The sequence below is a fragment of the Ruditapes philippinarum genome, unplaced genomic scaffold (assembly GCF_026571515.1).
Source record: "Ruditapes philippinarum isolate M1 unplaced genomic scaffold, ASM2657151v2 ctg4814_1_1_1_1, whole genome shotgun sequence".
Classification (NCBI taxonomy): Eukaryota; Metazoa; Mollusca; class Bivalvia; order Venerida; family Veneridae; genus Ruditapes; species Ruditapes philippinarum.
In genome coordinates this window covers 83,365-99,837 of record NW_026857643.1, presented here as the reverse complement: position 1 = coordinate 99,837, position 16,473 = coordinate 83,365, and the positions used below count along the sequence as shown (strand labels likewise).

Here is a 16,473-nt window from a genome sequence, read left to right as displayed (position 1 = left end):
GAAGATTTTTTAAGTTTTTACTATATGCATAAAGGGAAAATCAATGACCCCCCGGGCGGGGCCAATTTTGACCCCAGGGCTTTTATTTGAACAAACTTGGTAGACACTTACTAGAACATGTTTCATGCTAAATATCTTAGCTCTAACTCTTTTGGTTCTTTAAAAGAAGATTTTTAAGTTTTTACTATATGCATATAGGGAAAATCAATGACCCCCTAGGGCAGGGCCAATTTGGACCCCAGGGCTTTTATTTGAACAAACTTGGTAGACACCTATTAGAACATGTTTGATGCTCAATATCTTAGCTCTAGCTCTTTGGGTTCTTTAAAAGAAGCTTTTTTAAGTTTTTACTATATGCATATAGGGAAAATCAATGACCCCCCGGGACGGGGCCAATTTTGACCCCAGGGCTTTTATTTGAACAAACTTGGTAAACACTCACTAGAAGATGTTTCATGCCATATTCTAAGCTTTAGCTCTTATGGATTTTTAAAAGAAGATATTTTAAGTTTTTTCTTTCGGTTGCCATGGCAACCAGAGTTCTGCATGAAATTTAATTCTTTGAACAATTTTTAAAGGTGACCACCAAAGGAACATTCCTGTGAAGTTTGGATGAAATTGGCTTAGTGGTTAACGAGGAGATGTTATTTAAAAGTAAAAGTTTATGGACGGACGCCGGACGGACAACGGACGGACAGACAGACGACGACGGACGACGGACAAAAAGCGATCACAAAAGCTCACCCTGTCACTTTGTGACAGGTGAGCTAAAAACAAACAAATTTAGGCATCAAAAATAGTAGAATTGATCATACCTCCGTCAGAAGATCGCTCAATTCTTGGTGAACTTTGGTTCTCGGTGAGGTGCCGGCCAACTGGATCAATGTATCACGATCAATTTCACGCTTGACCTTCACCTTCACCGCCGCAAAGACTTGTAATGCCTTACGTGCCAACTCTGAATCTTCAGTGACCAGACGTCGATGAAGGCCCTACATACACAAGTATATTACTTTATAATGGTTCAACACTTTACCATATACTTTTTTTTTCATTTAGAAAAAACATTATAGCTGCAGCAAATAGTAAATTACAGATTGATAAATGCATCTTATATTCTTGAAGTTATTTCCCTAAGAAATTTGATTTATCTACTTTAGTTTTAATCATTATACAAAATATGTAATTCAATAAATTATATATACATGTACTTGTACCATAAATACGAGGGTTGTTCAAAAAGTAATAGGACTGCAAGTGAAGTCTACTGTTGATATTTAATGATTTTTTTAATTTATATGCACAATTTTACAAGATAATAATATCGAAAGATTTCCTCTATAGACAGTGAAAAAATCAATATGTTTAAAAATAACGAGTCTGTTAAAATTTCAACTGACAAGGGGTACGCGACCAGGCGCATGTTAACTAACATTAAATGACGTTTATGATGTTGTAAAATAAAAAAATGGCACAATCGTCATCCCTTCTGAAAGAATTCTCCCTAATGTTCTGTGTGTCTAAATCATGTAACTTTGATCAGACCTCATATGTGGAGATGAAGCAAGAAAGAAAATGATCACACTCTCGTTCCACTCTTCAAAAAAAAAGCTTGATAGCCTGCTACTCTCCGCTTTATCTCGCATTCTTGTAATCTTATAGTAATCATTATAGATTAAACAGGCATGAAAACTTATGATGTTAATGAAAAAGTGATAAATAGAATTAATTAACATGTATCATCAAACGTTCTTAAAACAATATGATTATGATTATGTAAGAAAAACAACAATATCTATCAACTGAAAAGTATATTTTCCTACTAAGAATAGATTATCTTTTTTTTTAAAAATATCAGGCAAAAATATTTATTATTACCGTTTATCATTATAACATTAATTTATTGATATAATGTATACCTAGTTAAATGAAATAGATATTTGTTTGAATCAAGTTATTTGGGCAGAACTGAATGCAGAATTTAAACATGCCGATCAGTTTGTGGACTGTTTACTGTCTATCATTTTGTAGCACTTTTTCATTTGAAGTCACTAACGTCCCGTCAATTTCCCTTTGGCTATTTCTTTCTGAACCACAATATATGATAGATTTTATAAGTATGCCCCAGTAAAAGATTTTCTTTGCAGTTTTACGTATATTTAGGCAACATTTAACAATAGACCACTAAAATTACCTTTCCATTGTTAATATCTTCAAACTCATTTGGCAGTTCAGAGAATTCTTCAGGCGAGCCGTACAAATTCAAAAAACGTAGACCTACAACAATAAAATCAAAGGCATAAACATATGCTTCATAAAGTGAATCATTCATCAATATTTTAATAGAATAGTACAAATAATTATCTTCTATAAGAAAATAAAGTCAGCAAGTACTTTGGCTACATTTCATATTTTGAACAGCACAAATTTAAATTTTAAAGGTGATTTATAAGCTTTACAAATTTAGATTAAATTTTATGAATATGACCCTAATGGATCATATAATTTTTTAAGTATTTATGATACAGTCTATATTTTATAGGAATGAAACTAAACAGTATCAATTATGTAAGATTTAAGAACATTGATTTTACTATTACTAAAACAGAAACTCAGGTAAATTGTTATTTCTTAATATTCAAGTATCATTATCAAAATTTGCTATTTTATTACAGTTTCTATATATAAAACAAGAGCTGTCGGTAGGACAGCAATGCTTGACTATTCTTAGTGCTTGATAGTAAAAAAAGCCTTGATTAAAGGTAAAATTTTCTCAGTAAAGAAAAAGGCAAATTTTTTCTTTAAATCAATATTACAGTTATAGGAATCTGGAGAGTCCTATTATGCTCTGAAAGAAGAGCACAAAATTTCAACATGTTTCAAAGCCTTATGTCAATGAACTTTGAAAATATTTGAGGTATTACAAAAACTGTAACGTAAATTTTAAGTCGAAAAAGGGGCATAATTCTGTCAAAATCTTTGATAGATTACCTCCTCCTGTTTACATGTTGGGGTCATTATGTTGAATAAGTGTACAAAGTTTCAAAGCCATATGTCAATGGACTATGAAATTATTTGAGGTATTACAAAAACTTTTATGTTAATTCTAAGTCAAAAAGGGGCATAATTCTGTAAAAATGCTTGATAGAGTTACCTCCTCCTGTCTACAGGTTGGGGTCATGATGGTGAACAAGTATGCAAAGTTTCAAAACCATATGTCAATGGACTTTGAAAATATTTGAGGTATTACAAAAACTTTAACGTAAATTCTAAGTCGAAAAAGGGGCAAATTCTGTCAAAATGCTTGATATTAAGAGTTACCTCCCCCTGTCTACAGGTTGGGGTCATGATGGTAAACAAGTGTGCAAAGTTTCAAAGCAATATGTCAATGGACTTTGAAAATATTTAAACTATTACAAAACTTTAACATAACTGGTTATGCTGACGCTGATGCTCGGGTGACTACAATAGCTCTACTTATTCTTACTGAATAGTCGAGCTAAAAACAACTTTTGGCAAACAAATTTAAGTACCATATGAAAATGAATGAAATATGCAATCCATCATTAAACTGTAATCTAGCTCTGAAAAAGTGTCTAAAAAATCTACTAAACAGGCAAATGGGAGAGAAAAAAAAAAGAGAATTAATTGGCACATACAAAAATTAAATTCCAAGGCAATTTTCATGTATCAATCAACATGTTTTTTTATTCAAACAATTAACAGAGCTATAAAATAGGTCCTGTAAAACCGTCATCTGGCATACATGTACTTCTATCACAAGCAAATTAGATTGGAAGAGCAAGTTATAATTAAAAAACAGCGAGTTGCAAAATATGAAATAGTGAGTTGACTATAAAATCTTGCTCTTATAATTGACAGATAGTCCTATAATGCTTTATTTCTTTATTTCAAATAGACACCTAAAAAGTATTTCATTTTAAAAGTATTTCATTTTAGATTTTTAACAAGAGCCGGTCGAAACAGGTGATGCTCCCCGAATAGGTTTTGGACACAGGAAGGTATACCTCTTGTATAGTGTCAGAGTTATGTCAAAGACAAAGTTCAAAGTGTAAAAACAACCCGAATCACTGTACCAAGTTTGAAGTTCCTAGGCTTAAGCATTCTTTAGATATTGATTGGAAACCATTTTTATTTACAAAGTCAATGTGACCTTGACCTTTGACCCATTGACTCCAAGATCAATAGGGGTCATCTGCTGGTCATGACCAATCACCATACCAAGTTTGAAGTTTCTAGGCCTAAGCGTTCTTTAGTTATTGATCAGAAACCACTTTTACTTACACGGTCAATGTGACCGTGACCTTTGACCCCTTGACCCCAAGATCAATAGGGGTCATCTGCTGGTCATGACCAATCACCATACCAAGTTTGAAGTTCCTAGGCCTAAAAGTTCTTTAGTTATTGATCGGAAACCGTTTTTACCTACAAGGTCAATGTGACCTTGACCCTTGACCCCAAAATCAATAGGGGTTACCTGCTGGACATGGCCAATCACCATATCAAGTTAAGTTCCTAGGCCTAAGCATTCTTTAGTTATTGATCAAAAACTGAATTCGGGATGTACGGACAGACTGACATACTGACGAAAGGACAGACAACTCGCGAAATTTTTAGGGGAGCATAATAAAAACTTATTTTATCACCCTGGTCATTTCCTTACAAACTTTTTCTGGGCTATACAAATTAAGAAAACTAGCCAACCTTCTTATTTGCAATTTAATTTGCAATTAAGGATAAAGTTGAGTATGTAACAAATGACAAATCAAAAATAATATATCAATATATCTATGTTCGCCCATATGATCTCTCAGGTGGCGAGCAAAAAAAACCCAAACACATACATAAAAGTTATATCAACAAATGAAAACGTTAGGCAAAATTATATATTTGTTGTTTAAAGAATAAAGTTTCCTTGGTTCCTTTGGTCCATTTATTCCAGATTTAAATAAATATGTATTACAATTTGCACCAAGTAAATGATGATAGGAAATCACTTACCGGATATATCAACAAGACAGGTGTGTGTAACCAGTTCGAAATCCAGGAGAGAAGAAAGATAATTGTGTACACAAAAAGTCATGAAAAGCATGCTAAACTACATGTACAAATAGAGACTAGTGAAAAGTATTAACCGTGAGAATGACCTTTTGGGTAGAGTGCCACTGTAACACTAAGTCCCCTTCTTTGTAAAAAGGACTGAGCATGCTCTCATTTAACAATTGACCAGACAATTAACAAAAAGAAATGTTTAGCATTGTCACTATTAGTTTTACCTTATAAAAAAAAAATCATAAAAAAAAGAATAGAAGTAATAAGACTACAAAGAAGAACTGGAATTTGAATGTTCAAAAATGTACTGAAAAGAAGTCATAGAAAACCTCTTGAAATTGTTAATTTACAAAAAGTAACACAGCAAACCATTATGCCTTTATTCAAAAAGCTTCAATAATGATAAAAATAATTTCACAATTTAAACTCTTTCCTTCAAAACTATTAGTCACTATTTATGTCCCTCTAAATAAATTATTCATTTAACATGAAATGTACAAAGGAACATTAACAATACTTATTTTAAATAAGAAATTCTCAAGTAATTAAACCTTTACAGGATTATCAAAACAAAAAATAACAATAAACTTTATTCTTTACAGATCTTCAAAGTGAAAACAAGGGTGCCATAGTCACAAAATACGCCCGTTTACAACATATTTTCCGTATTTTCACTGGTGTCTCGCCGGACTACTTTCTTTTAAATTCTGCCCGTACACAAAATTTAATGGAAAGTCTTTCAAATTTTATCGCAAAAAAAGAGAAAAATGTATATAATAAACAGAAAATTCAAGTTTTTTCTATAAATACATGATTTATTTTCATCTTGTGGCATGAAAATTATCATATTTCACTCGTGGCTACCACCACTCATGAAATATTTATTTTCATACCACTCGATGAAAATAAATCATGTATTTATAGAAAAAACTTGAATATCCTCTATTGACGAAAAAGCTTTAGATGGAGATGGGGGCATTATGGATGAGTGTTATCTAGCAAGCAAGTTTTTGTTCTTGGCACTGTGTTGTTAAATGAACCTTAAAACAAATCAATAGGGAAGATATGCACAGAATGTGTGGCCTTGACCTTGGTCGCAGGGACCTGAATTTTATGCACGGCACTCAGCCTCACAATGATGAACATTTGTGCCAAATTATATTGAAATCCCTCTATGCATGTAGAAGTTTTGCTCCAGACAAGTGTTTTTCTATGAGCTCTAACTGTGACCTTCACCTTTGACCTAGAGACTTGGTTTATGTGCAGGGCACTACGTCTCATGGTGGTGAACAATTCTATAAAAGTAACATTAAAATTCCTCCATGCATGTAGAAAATATGCTCCGGACAACATCTGGATATTTAATCATCTCCAGTGACCTTGACCTTGTAAATATTAACCTAAATTAAATGTATAACACCTGTAGTCATGATAGTTACCATTTGTGCTACAATCCATCAATAAATGGTGACTAAATGGTCCCTATAACCATCTTCAAATTTTTATCTGAACTTTGACCTCTATGTGTAACCTTGACTTTGGTCACAGGGATCTGAATTTTGCATGCGACACTCAGCCTCACAATGGTGAACATTTGTGCCAAGTTATATTGAAAACCCCCTATGAATGTAGAAGTTTTGCTCCGGACAAGCCTTTTTCAATGAGCTCTAAGTGTGACCTTGACCTTTAACCTGGAGACCTGGATCATGCATGGAGCAATACATATCATGGTGGTGAACATTTCCATAAAGTATTATAAAAATTCTTCCATACATGTAGGAGATATGCTCCAGACAAAATCTGGATATTTCACCATCTTTAGTGACCTTGACCTTGCATATATTGACCTAAAGTACATGTGTCACAGCTGTAGTCATTATAATGACCATTTGTGTTACAATCCCTCAATAAATGATGATTAAATCGTCCCTATACACATCTTCATATTTTTATCTTTTTTTAAACGGGCGTATAAAAAGTACATGTAATTTAATAACTAAAAAATTCTGATTTAAGATTTTATTCTAGGGAAATACATTTCATTACAATTCTTAATCTTTGAATGAGCTGAACTGATATTTACTTGAAAATTAAAATATAATTAAATTTCTATGAGAAAGTATTTACATTTGATAAGGTAATTACTGTATGATCTTTATGAACAAATACCAAGTCTACAGAACACCATAGTTATCACAGTTAAGAATCTTGACCAATGAATGAAACATGTGTAAATAAATGTTACATTCTTTAGAACATACTCAAGTCCAAAAAAGAGGATTATTTCTTGCCCTTTGATTAAATTCTATTTTTAGAATTGAAAGTGAAAATAGATCAAGGGGAGTAATTGTGTAAGTCATTTATGAACAAAGTAATAACTTTGTTGTCTCCCTTTGATTAAATTCTATTTACAAAATCTGGATATTTCATCATCTTTAGTGACCTTGACCTTGTATATATTGACCTAAATTATATGTATCACAGCCATAGTCTTGATAATGACCATTTGTGTTACAATCCCTCAATAAATGATGACTAAATGGTCCATATACACATCTTCATATTTTTATCTGAACTTTGACCTCTATGTGTGACCTTGACCTTGGCCGAAAGGACCTGAATCTTGCACGCGACACTCAGCCTCACAATGGTGAACATTTGTGCCAAGTAATATTGAAATCCCTCTATACATGTGGAAGTTTTGCTCCGGACAAGCATTTTTCAATGAGCTCTAAGTGTGACCTTGACCTTTGACCTAGAGACCTGGTTCATGTGCGCGACACTGCTCCTCATAGTGGTGAACATTTATATGAAGTTTCATTAAAATCCCTCCATACATGTAGGAGATATGCTCCGGACAAAATTGGACGCCGCCCGCCCGCCCGCCAGGGGCGTTCCCATAATACGTCCCGTTTTTCAAACGGGCGTATAAAAACTGTATGAATCTTAAATTAACCATATAAAAATAAAGAAGTGAAAGTTTTCACTTTTGATAATCCCTTTTTTAATTGTATAGAAACTACAAACATTATTCATTTTAAAAGTTAGTAAATACATTTTTAATAGCTTTAGCCTGACAGAGTGCAGGATTGATACATCCCCAGCCACAAATGAAGTGCATGCTTCAGGTAAGTCCCCTAGCTTTAAGTTAAAACATTTTGACGAGGAAATGCTATGTTACATATACCTGAAATGTACTTCAGATATACTTACAGATAATAAGACCTGCTTAATCTGAAGTCCTACAGACTTCTATGATACACAACAACCATACTTCAAATGAAGCCTCTGGGACTTCAAGAATTCTCTTCCTAACATATACCTGCTTCAGTAGAAGCCCAGGGAACTTCTGCTGGAAGTACCTGGGAGTTAATTGATGCTTTGTAAACATTAATAAATATAATAGATAGACAAGAACAGTAATGGGGCTTCAGTGATGCCTTAAACACAAGCATATTTCTAGGGACTTCATGTGTACTTTTGAGACTCACAAATACATTTCATTCATACTTTTAAAACTAAAGTGTGAGATAAGTGGGTATTACAGCATGTAATCTAATATCCTGATCAAAAGATTCAAATATTACTAGGAAGATAGTTTCTTTGGAAGTCAGTGCTTATAATTTACAAAGATGTTTAGGAGTAAAGTCAAACATGTGACTAAAGAGTCATTAAGATGAAACAACTTTATAATGTGAACTTGAATAAAATTATAATGGGACATTAAATGAGTTCTTCAATCAGATGGAAATGGAAGTTTAATATTGTTTAATGGAATAATGGTAAGCTATTTAGACTTTTTAACATCCTTTTCAAATTTCCCTTAAATGAACATGTCTTTATAAATTTTACATATGTCCTAATCTAAACCTTTTCACTGTGTTATTGAGGAAAGATTTTAAATCTACCCTTTTCTTTACATTATGTACCAGTAAACAGGTCTAAGAATTTTCATGATATTTATGGACTGTCCGTAAATTTATGGATAGTCTAGAAATTTAAGGATTTTTTAATCCATAAATTTACAGATATTCAATGTGATATTCGCTGTTTTTAGTTTTACACTAAAATCCGCAGCTTAAAACATGTTGTTTCATTGATTATTTATATTTACAAACGTAATGGTATGAGTTTCATCTTTGTATGATGATTTTGAAATTTTTGATAAAAAGTGAAAATTGAAAGTCATCATATTGTTTTGAATCTTACCATACTGTAAAATTTAATCATATTGTATGTAACCTTATTAATTTTAACCTACGGTTTTGAAATTTCATGCAACTTCTTCTATTTTCTTACTTACTGTCTGTAAATTTACAGATGTAACTAGAAATGTGTCCATAGGACACGGGTGCCCCCACAGCACCACTGTTCTGTCAATCTTTTCACTAAGTCAAGGGAAATAACTCTACAAATACTGGATAAATCCACAAGCGAAACCCCAGGTGCAAATCTAAATATAATGAGCAACCTGCCCATAAGGTTTAATGACTATGTCAAATACTTTTTGAGGAACTTGCGACACAAGTTGAAAATTGCAAAATTTTACTAAGTCATGGGCAATAACTCTGAAAATATTAAAAATATCCAGACGAAAATACCCAGGTGCACATCTACACATGCTGATCAACATTCCTGTATGTAAAGTTTCATGACTCTAGGTCAAATACTTTTTGAGTAACATGCGACACAAGTTGAAAATTGCAAAATTTTACTAAGTCAAGGGCAATAACTCTGAAAATACTAAAATATCCACATGAAAATACCCAGGTGCACAACTACACATGCTGATCAACATTCCTGTAAAGTTTCATGACTCTAGGTCAAATACTTTTTGAGTTACATGCGACACAAGTTGAAAATTGCAAAATTTTACTAAGTCAAGGGCAATAACTCTTAAAATACTAAAATATCCACACAAAAATACCCAGGTGCACAACTACACATGCTGATCAACATTCCTGTAAATTTTCATGAATCTAGGTCAAATACTTTTTGAGTTACGTGAGACACAAGTTGAAAATTGCAAAATTTTACTAAGTCAAGGGCAATAACTCTTAAAATACTAAATATATCCAGACGAAAATACCCAGGTGCACAACTACACATGCTGATCAACATTCCTGTAAAGATTCATGACTCCCGGTCAAATACTTTTTGAGTTACGTGCGACACAAAAGTGAACGGACGATCAGTTTCTTTACTTCTTAATGGGTCTGCAAGCAAACAGCATGGATCCTGATCAGACTGCGCGGATGAGCAGACTGGGCTGGATCCATGCTGGTTGTAAACCCATTATGTTGGTTTTGTCCGGCAGTGACATAGCTCAAATACACTTACATGAATGCAGGCCTATAGTTATAAAAGGTATGCAAATTTTAACAGAAAAATTTCAAACATGTGCTACCACATGTTTAAAATGGGGTTTACAAATTAAATGTGAAGTTTTAGAATGAACAAAAAATTGTCAAAATTACAGAGATCGGGAAAGAATTTTTGCAGTTGAGACTATATATATGTCTCCACCTGTTGGAAAACTTATGAGACATTTCTAAAAGTTATGAGACATTGTTCAAAACTAATGAGACATGTTTTTTTTAATGATTATAAAGTATGGATAAATGTCTAAAATGTGTATTTTGACTTCTCCATGACAAGTAAAATGTAGCTGCACGTGTAAAAGACCTTGTATAAAACAAAGTTTTTAAGATTTATTTGGAAAAAAAAAAAATTTAATTTTAATTAAAGTATGTATCCTTCGGACACATTCAATATATATGTAACATAGCATTTCCTAGTCAAAATGCTTTTAGAAAATTAATTATAAAAAACATTAATAATTTCAACATTCATAAATAACTTACATTTTTAATAATCATTAAAAGAATTTCATTGTTGTATAAATATTTTGATAAAAATTACTTTTAGATTCTTAACTGATAAATTTTACAACTCTAGTATAAACATGTCATAGTGGTCAATAAGGAAATATTATCACCTTTTGATTTTAATACTTTATGGCTTAATTCTCAATTTCCTAGTCTTTTATCAAACAAGCCATACTAGATTATCTTTTGACATTTATTGCTAATATTGCTTAAGGCTTAAATCACTATGACAACTCTTTCTTAATTTATATTGTTGATTTTTATATTTTAAATTAGTCTTATTCTAAAATTTGAACTTACAACATCTAAGAGTCTTATTTTAATTTCGGAACTGAGAACATCTAAAAGTCTTATATAGAATTTCGGACATATAACATCAAGTCTTAACTTAGAAAATAAATAAGTAAAATTAACTTAAGCAAAATTCAGGTGCTAGCTGTGAAAATATATGTGTGGACTATATGATTATTTTGTATTTGAGAACTTTCAATGGGCTATAAAGAAATAAATGAAATAACATCATACTGGACTTTTGAGTTATAAAATAAGTCATCATAACAAAGAGGATACTGGATAATAATAATACACCAGTTTCCCACACACACCTAACCAACCGAGGGTTTCCGTGTAGGGCGCTCACTACGCCAGCGAGTATTCCCCAAACGACCCCAAAGCGAAGGCCCTGCCGGTGACCCTTGGCTACATATATCTGTTTCTCATGCAACATAGAATAGGTACAATGTACTTGTTTGCCACTTCTCAATTGGGTAAGTAGGTAGGTAGGTAAATTTCATCAACAATTGCAGACTTGAATTAAAATAATTTGGTCCTATTTGAATGAACATCATGGTTTAATATACATTATATATGTTGTTGTTATTTTTTGGTGTCAAACAGTTTGTTTATTTGCTGAAGAAAAATAAGGTAAAAAGAATTATCATTAAAATGAATCCAATATTTTATAAGTACCTTTCCATAACATATCAAGTAATATATGACATAATGTGTAATGTCCATTTTTTTTTATTTTTTATTTGCACTCACTTAGGAATGGCTCCTTAGTAGCATTCATTGTTGTCTTCTTTTTTTTGACAACTCTACATCAAAGGGACTCCCAGCATACAGAAGTCATGCAGTTCAGATATCTGATTGGCTAAGTGACCTGTCAATTATTATAGTGATGTAATAAACATCACTTCAGCTCATGTTTCACTTTGTTATTGTTAAGTTTTCATAGGCAGGTTATGATGACCTAGATTTACCGCAGTGCAACTATAAATAGTTACACATTTTTTTTCTGTGTATAAAGTTTGAAGTTACCAAACATGATTTTAAACACAAAAAGGTTTGGATTATTTTTGTTAAGGAAGGAAGATACTAAAAAAATTAAATCATTTTAATGCGACTATGTCGCAGGTCGCGGGACTTTCCCGCTCTCTGAATTACTTGACAATTTATTACAAATAAAACAAGCAATTATCAAAGTATTGCAAGCAATCCATAAGTCCCCTACCGGTTAGAACCCCATCAACATTCTGAAGGGCCATTCACTAATGTTTCAATTTTTCTCTATTTTAAGTAAATTTGTTGGAAAAGTTCTTTAAAAGTGATCACAGGAAACAGTTTTTATGAACAGACAGACAGACGGACTGAAGGACACTCTAAAGTTAATATTTGAAACATCCCTGTTACCAAAATATAACATTTTAAAAGCAAAATTCTTAAACAGGAGATAATTCTTGAATTAAAGATGCAATTTCATAAAAAAAATTCAGTTCTTTTTGACTAATCACAAATATTGTTATATTTGCAATGTTTTAAGCCTATTTGTTGCCAAGGCTAAAGATATTTTTTCAAAATAGGAAGAACAGATAAGACATGCATAATCTCAAGACTGCCATCTACCCATATGTTAAGTTTCATAAAAATATTTCTAGTACTTTTTGAGTTATCACTGGATTCAGTTTATGTGTAAAATTTGCCATATTTTCAGTCTATGTGTTGCAATAGCAACCAGAATTTTCAACATAGGAAGAAAAGAAAAAAACGTACATAATCTCAAGACTGCCATCTACCCATATGTCAAGTTTCATAAAAATATTTCCAGTACTTTTTGCTTTATCACTGGATCCAGTTTATGTGTAAAATTTGCCATATTTTCAGCCTATTTGTTGCCATAGCAACCAGAATTTTCAATATAGGAAGAAAAGAAAAAGACGTGCATAATCTCAAGACTGCCATCTACCCATATGTCAAGTTTCATAAAAATATTTCCAGTACTTTTTGCGTTATCACTGGATCCAGTTTATGTGTAAAATTTGCCAAATTTTCAGCCTATTTGTTGCCATAGCAACCAGAATTTTCAATATAGGAAGAAAAGAAAAAGATGTGCATGATCTCAAGACTGCCATCTACCCATATGTCAAGTTTCATAAAAATATTTCCAGTACTTTTCAAGTTATTGCGGGATCCAGTTTATGTGTAAAATTTGCCATATTTTCAGCCTATTTGTTGCCATAGCAACCACAATTTTCAACATAGGAAGAAAAGAAAAAGACGTGCATAATCTCCATACTGCCATCTATCCATATACCAAGTTTCATAAAAATATTTTCAGTACTTTTCAAGTTATCGCGGGATCCAGTTTTGTGGACGGACGGACTGACGGACTGACAGATGGACAGACAGATGGACGGACGGACAGACGGACGGAGGGTAAACCTAAAGTCCCCTCCGGTAAACCGGTAGGGGACTAAAAATAATAACCCGCAAGAATAAACCAATCTAGTTTCGCAGCGCCAATTATTACAATTTACACCAAGTTAATGATGGTAAGAAGTCACTTACCTGATATTATTTATACACTCCAAGGGAAAGGTGTGTGTCCAGGAGAGAAGAGAGAGAGTTGTGTACACAAAAAGTCATTAAAAGCATGCTAAACTACATGTACATGTACAAATATGGACTAGTGAAAGTACTAACCGTGAGAATAACCTTTTAAATAGAGTGCCACTGTTACATATGTTTATGCCAAATAAATAAATTTCAGACAAAAAAATATCTAATTACATATAGATCTAGTATATCCTAACTTAAATTGACAATTTTGTTGCAGGATGGAAAACAAAAATAATTTTAAGTTTGACCTAATAATTACCATTGCAAAATTTCACATTTAACAGTTTTGTTTGCTGAAAAGGGCTTACAGACAACTCACCCCCCAGACAATTCACCCTCAGCAGGTTTTTCCAGACAGTTCACCCATCAGACAGTTTACCCGCATTATCATTTTTTATTTTCTTTTATTTTTAGCAACAACATACATTGTAGATCACAGTTACATATTAAGATATTTTTCTAAATAAATAAATATAAAATATCAGTTAATCCAACTTAAAATATCATTTCATATTAATAATAAATAAAACAAATTTAGTTAATGACTGAGATCAGATGAGGCATTGGATAAAATTTTGTATTAATAAATAAAAATAAAAAAATTATAAAATCACATTTCAGATTCATTTTACAACAGTCAGAATTATAATTATCACAGAATATTGTTTTAAAGTTAGTCAATACTGATAAACATGATATAAAAGAAATAAAAGAATTTCAATAAAATTTCAATACAAAGGTTTTGTTTAAAAGTGATTAATAAAATTTCAATACAAAGGTTTTGTTTAAAAGTGACCTATCATGTTATGAGGATAGCCCGTTAAGCTGGTGTGCTTATTTCCTATGGGGTCCTGACCGTCCTGTTAACCAAATAGATGGAAACAAGATGAAACTAAATAAAATAAATAAATATACTGACTATTTGATTTTTTTAACATGATTATCATTTATGAGGAGTGAATTGTCTTATCTATTTTGGGGGGTGAACTGTCTTGAGAGGTGAGTTTTCTTGTTTTTTTTTGGGAGTGAATCTCTGGGGTGGGTGGGGTTAGTTGTCTTTTTTTCCCTGAAAAGCATGGCATTTTATTTTTTGTACTTGGAAAATATTGCTATTTCATGAATTTTCACATAAATTGCCATGGAGTTCAATGAATTTTTTTTTCATGACACAGTGTGTCACATCTACAAAAAGGGTGATTGCCACTGGAAGAACAGGTCTTTACAGCTATACCTAGGTTAAGTAAGGGGCATACAAACATTCAATAATTTTAAAATGTGTGTTCGGAGTACACAAAATTCAAAATTGACACAAGCTTATTGGTGGGGTAAGGAAAACATTTCAACGATGTAAAAATCCAATTTCTTACCAAAACTTGGCCTATCTTCGGGCTCCAAGACGTATGGCCACATCTTGGCCCTGAAACACTGCATCATCCTGCTGATAACTAAATCGATAATAGACATGATTGAACTTTGCAATTATGCTAAGGAATGGCAGGCATTTTCAAAATGGCTGTATTTATAAGGGCGCATTTCTGGAAAATTTGCTCATTGGTCAACTTCTAGTGACGTATACATGTGTCACACGCTATTTGATAAATCACCTGCTATTTGATAGGACCAGATAAAATTTGTGGCCCTTGAATATTGTTATCATCATTAATTAGCTTTCAACCCATACGAGAAGCTCACACCTTAATACTCTCACTACTACTGGGTAAATCATTTCTTTTTTCCAATTTGGCGAATATTCAGAAGTATATGAAGTATATATAAGGAGAGTGAATCGTCACTCATAAGATGAGCTATAAAACAAGAAGTCACATGAACAAGATGCTGGCCAAATCTTCAATTTTCACCTGTTGCATTATGTATGTCAAATTCCTCCACCCATATGTCAGCCCCCCCCCCCGGAAACCATTTTTGTATCTGCCCCTAGACGTCAATAGATGTTCTAGACAAGTACAACTGTACAATATAAATTGGATGGCCATTTCCAAGAACAAAGTTATTGTTCGTCGGAGATGCTGAAAATATATCTCTACTTGAATATTGTCTGACATTCTGTTAGAAAATAAACAACAGAAAATACTTACATGATAATCACCCCCATCGCCCCCCGCCCCCTCCAAAAAAATAGTAAATAAATAAAAATAGAATTAGAAAATTATAAACAAAAAAAAATTAAATAAATAAGAATGTGTTTGTTATACACAAATGCCCCCGGCCTAGATTCGTGTCCGTAGCAATATTTCAAAAAATGTTTACCCATTCATTCAGTTATGGACAGAAAAATTGCCAAAACATTGTAAACACAAGTTATACGAGTATAGCTTGGCAAAGTCATGGCATTTTGTAATTGTGAAAAAATATAAGTTGCCAAGTCACTGCTCTGACTTGTGAAGTTGAAAAATATTCAATTTTATGCAAGTTATCTTCCTTCCAAATATGAAAAACATCTGTCATTAAATAAAGGCTGTATGGGCAAAGTGTACAAATCTATTTTGAGCACTGGTGACCTTGACCAAACTGACCCCTTACTCTATCCAAAAGAAGAATACTATGTAAGTTATCTTCCTACCAAATATGAAATACATCTGTCAATAAATAAAGG

General features: G+C 32.5%; 1 protein-coding gene across 1 annotated transcript in view; it reads right to left on the bottom strand.

Annotated features, from left to right (window-relative positions):
• The window catches only part of LOC132750485 (SUN domain-containing protein 2-like), a 30,817-nt gene extending 18,784 nt beyond the window's left edge, over positions 1–12,033 (bottom strand). The window contains exons 1-3 of the mRNA XM_060740481.1: positions 12,006–12,033; positions 2,195–2,277; positions 816–992 (exon numbers count right to left, since the gene is read on the bottom strand). Of these exons, the coding sequence (XP_060596464.1) occupies positions 816–992; positions 2,195–2,277; positions 12,006–12,033 (288 nt within the window). The remainder of the gene's footprint in view (positions 1–815; positions 993–2,194; positions 2,278–12,005) is intronic.
• Positions 12,034–16,473: the final 4,440 nt, after the last annotated feature.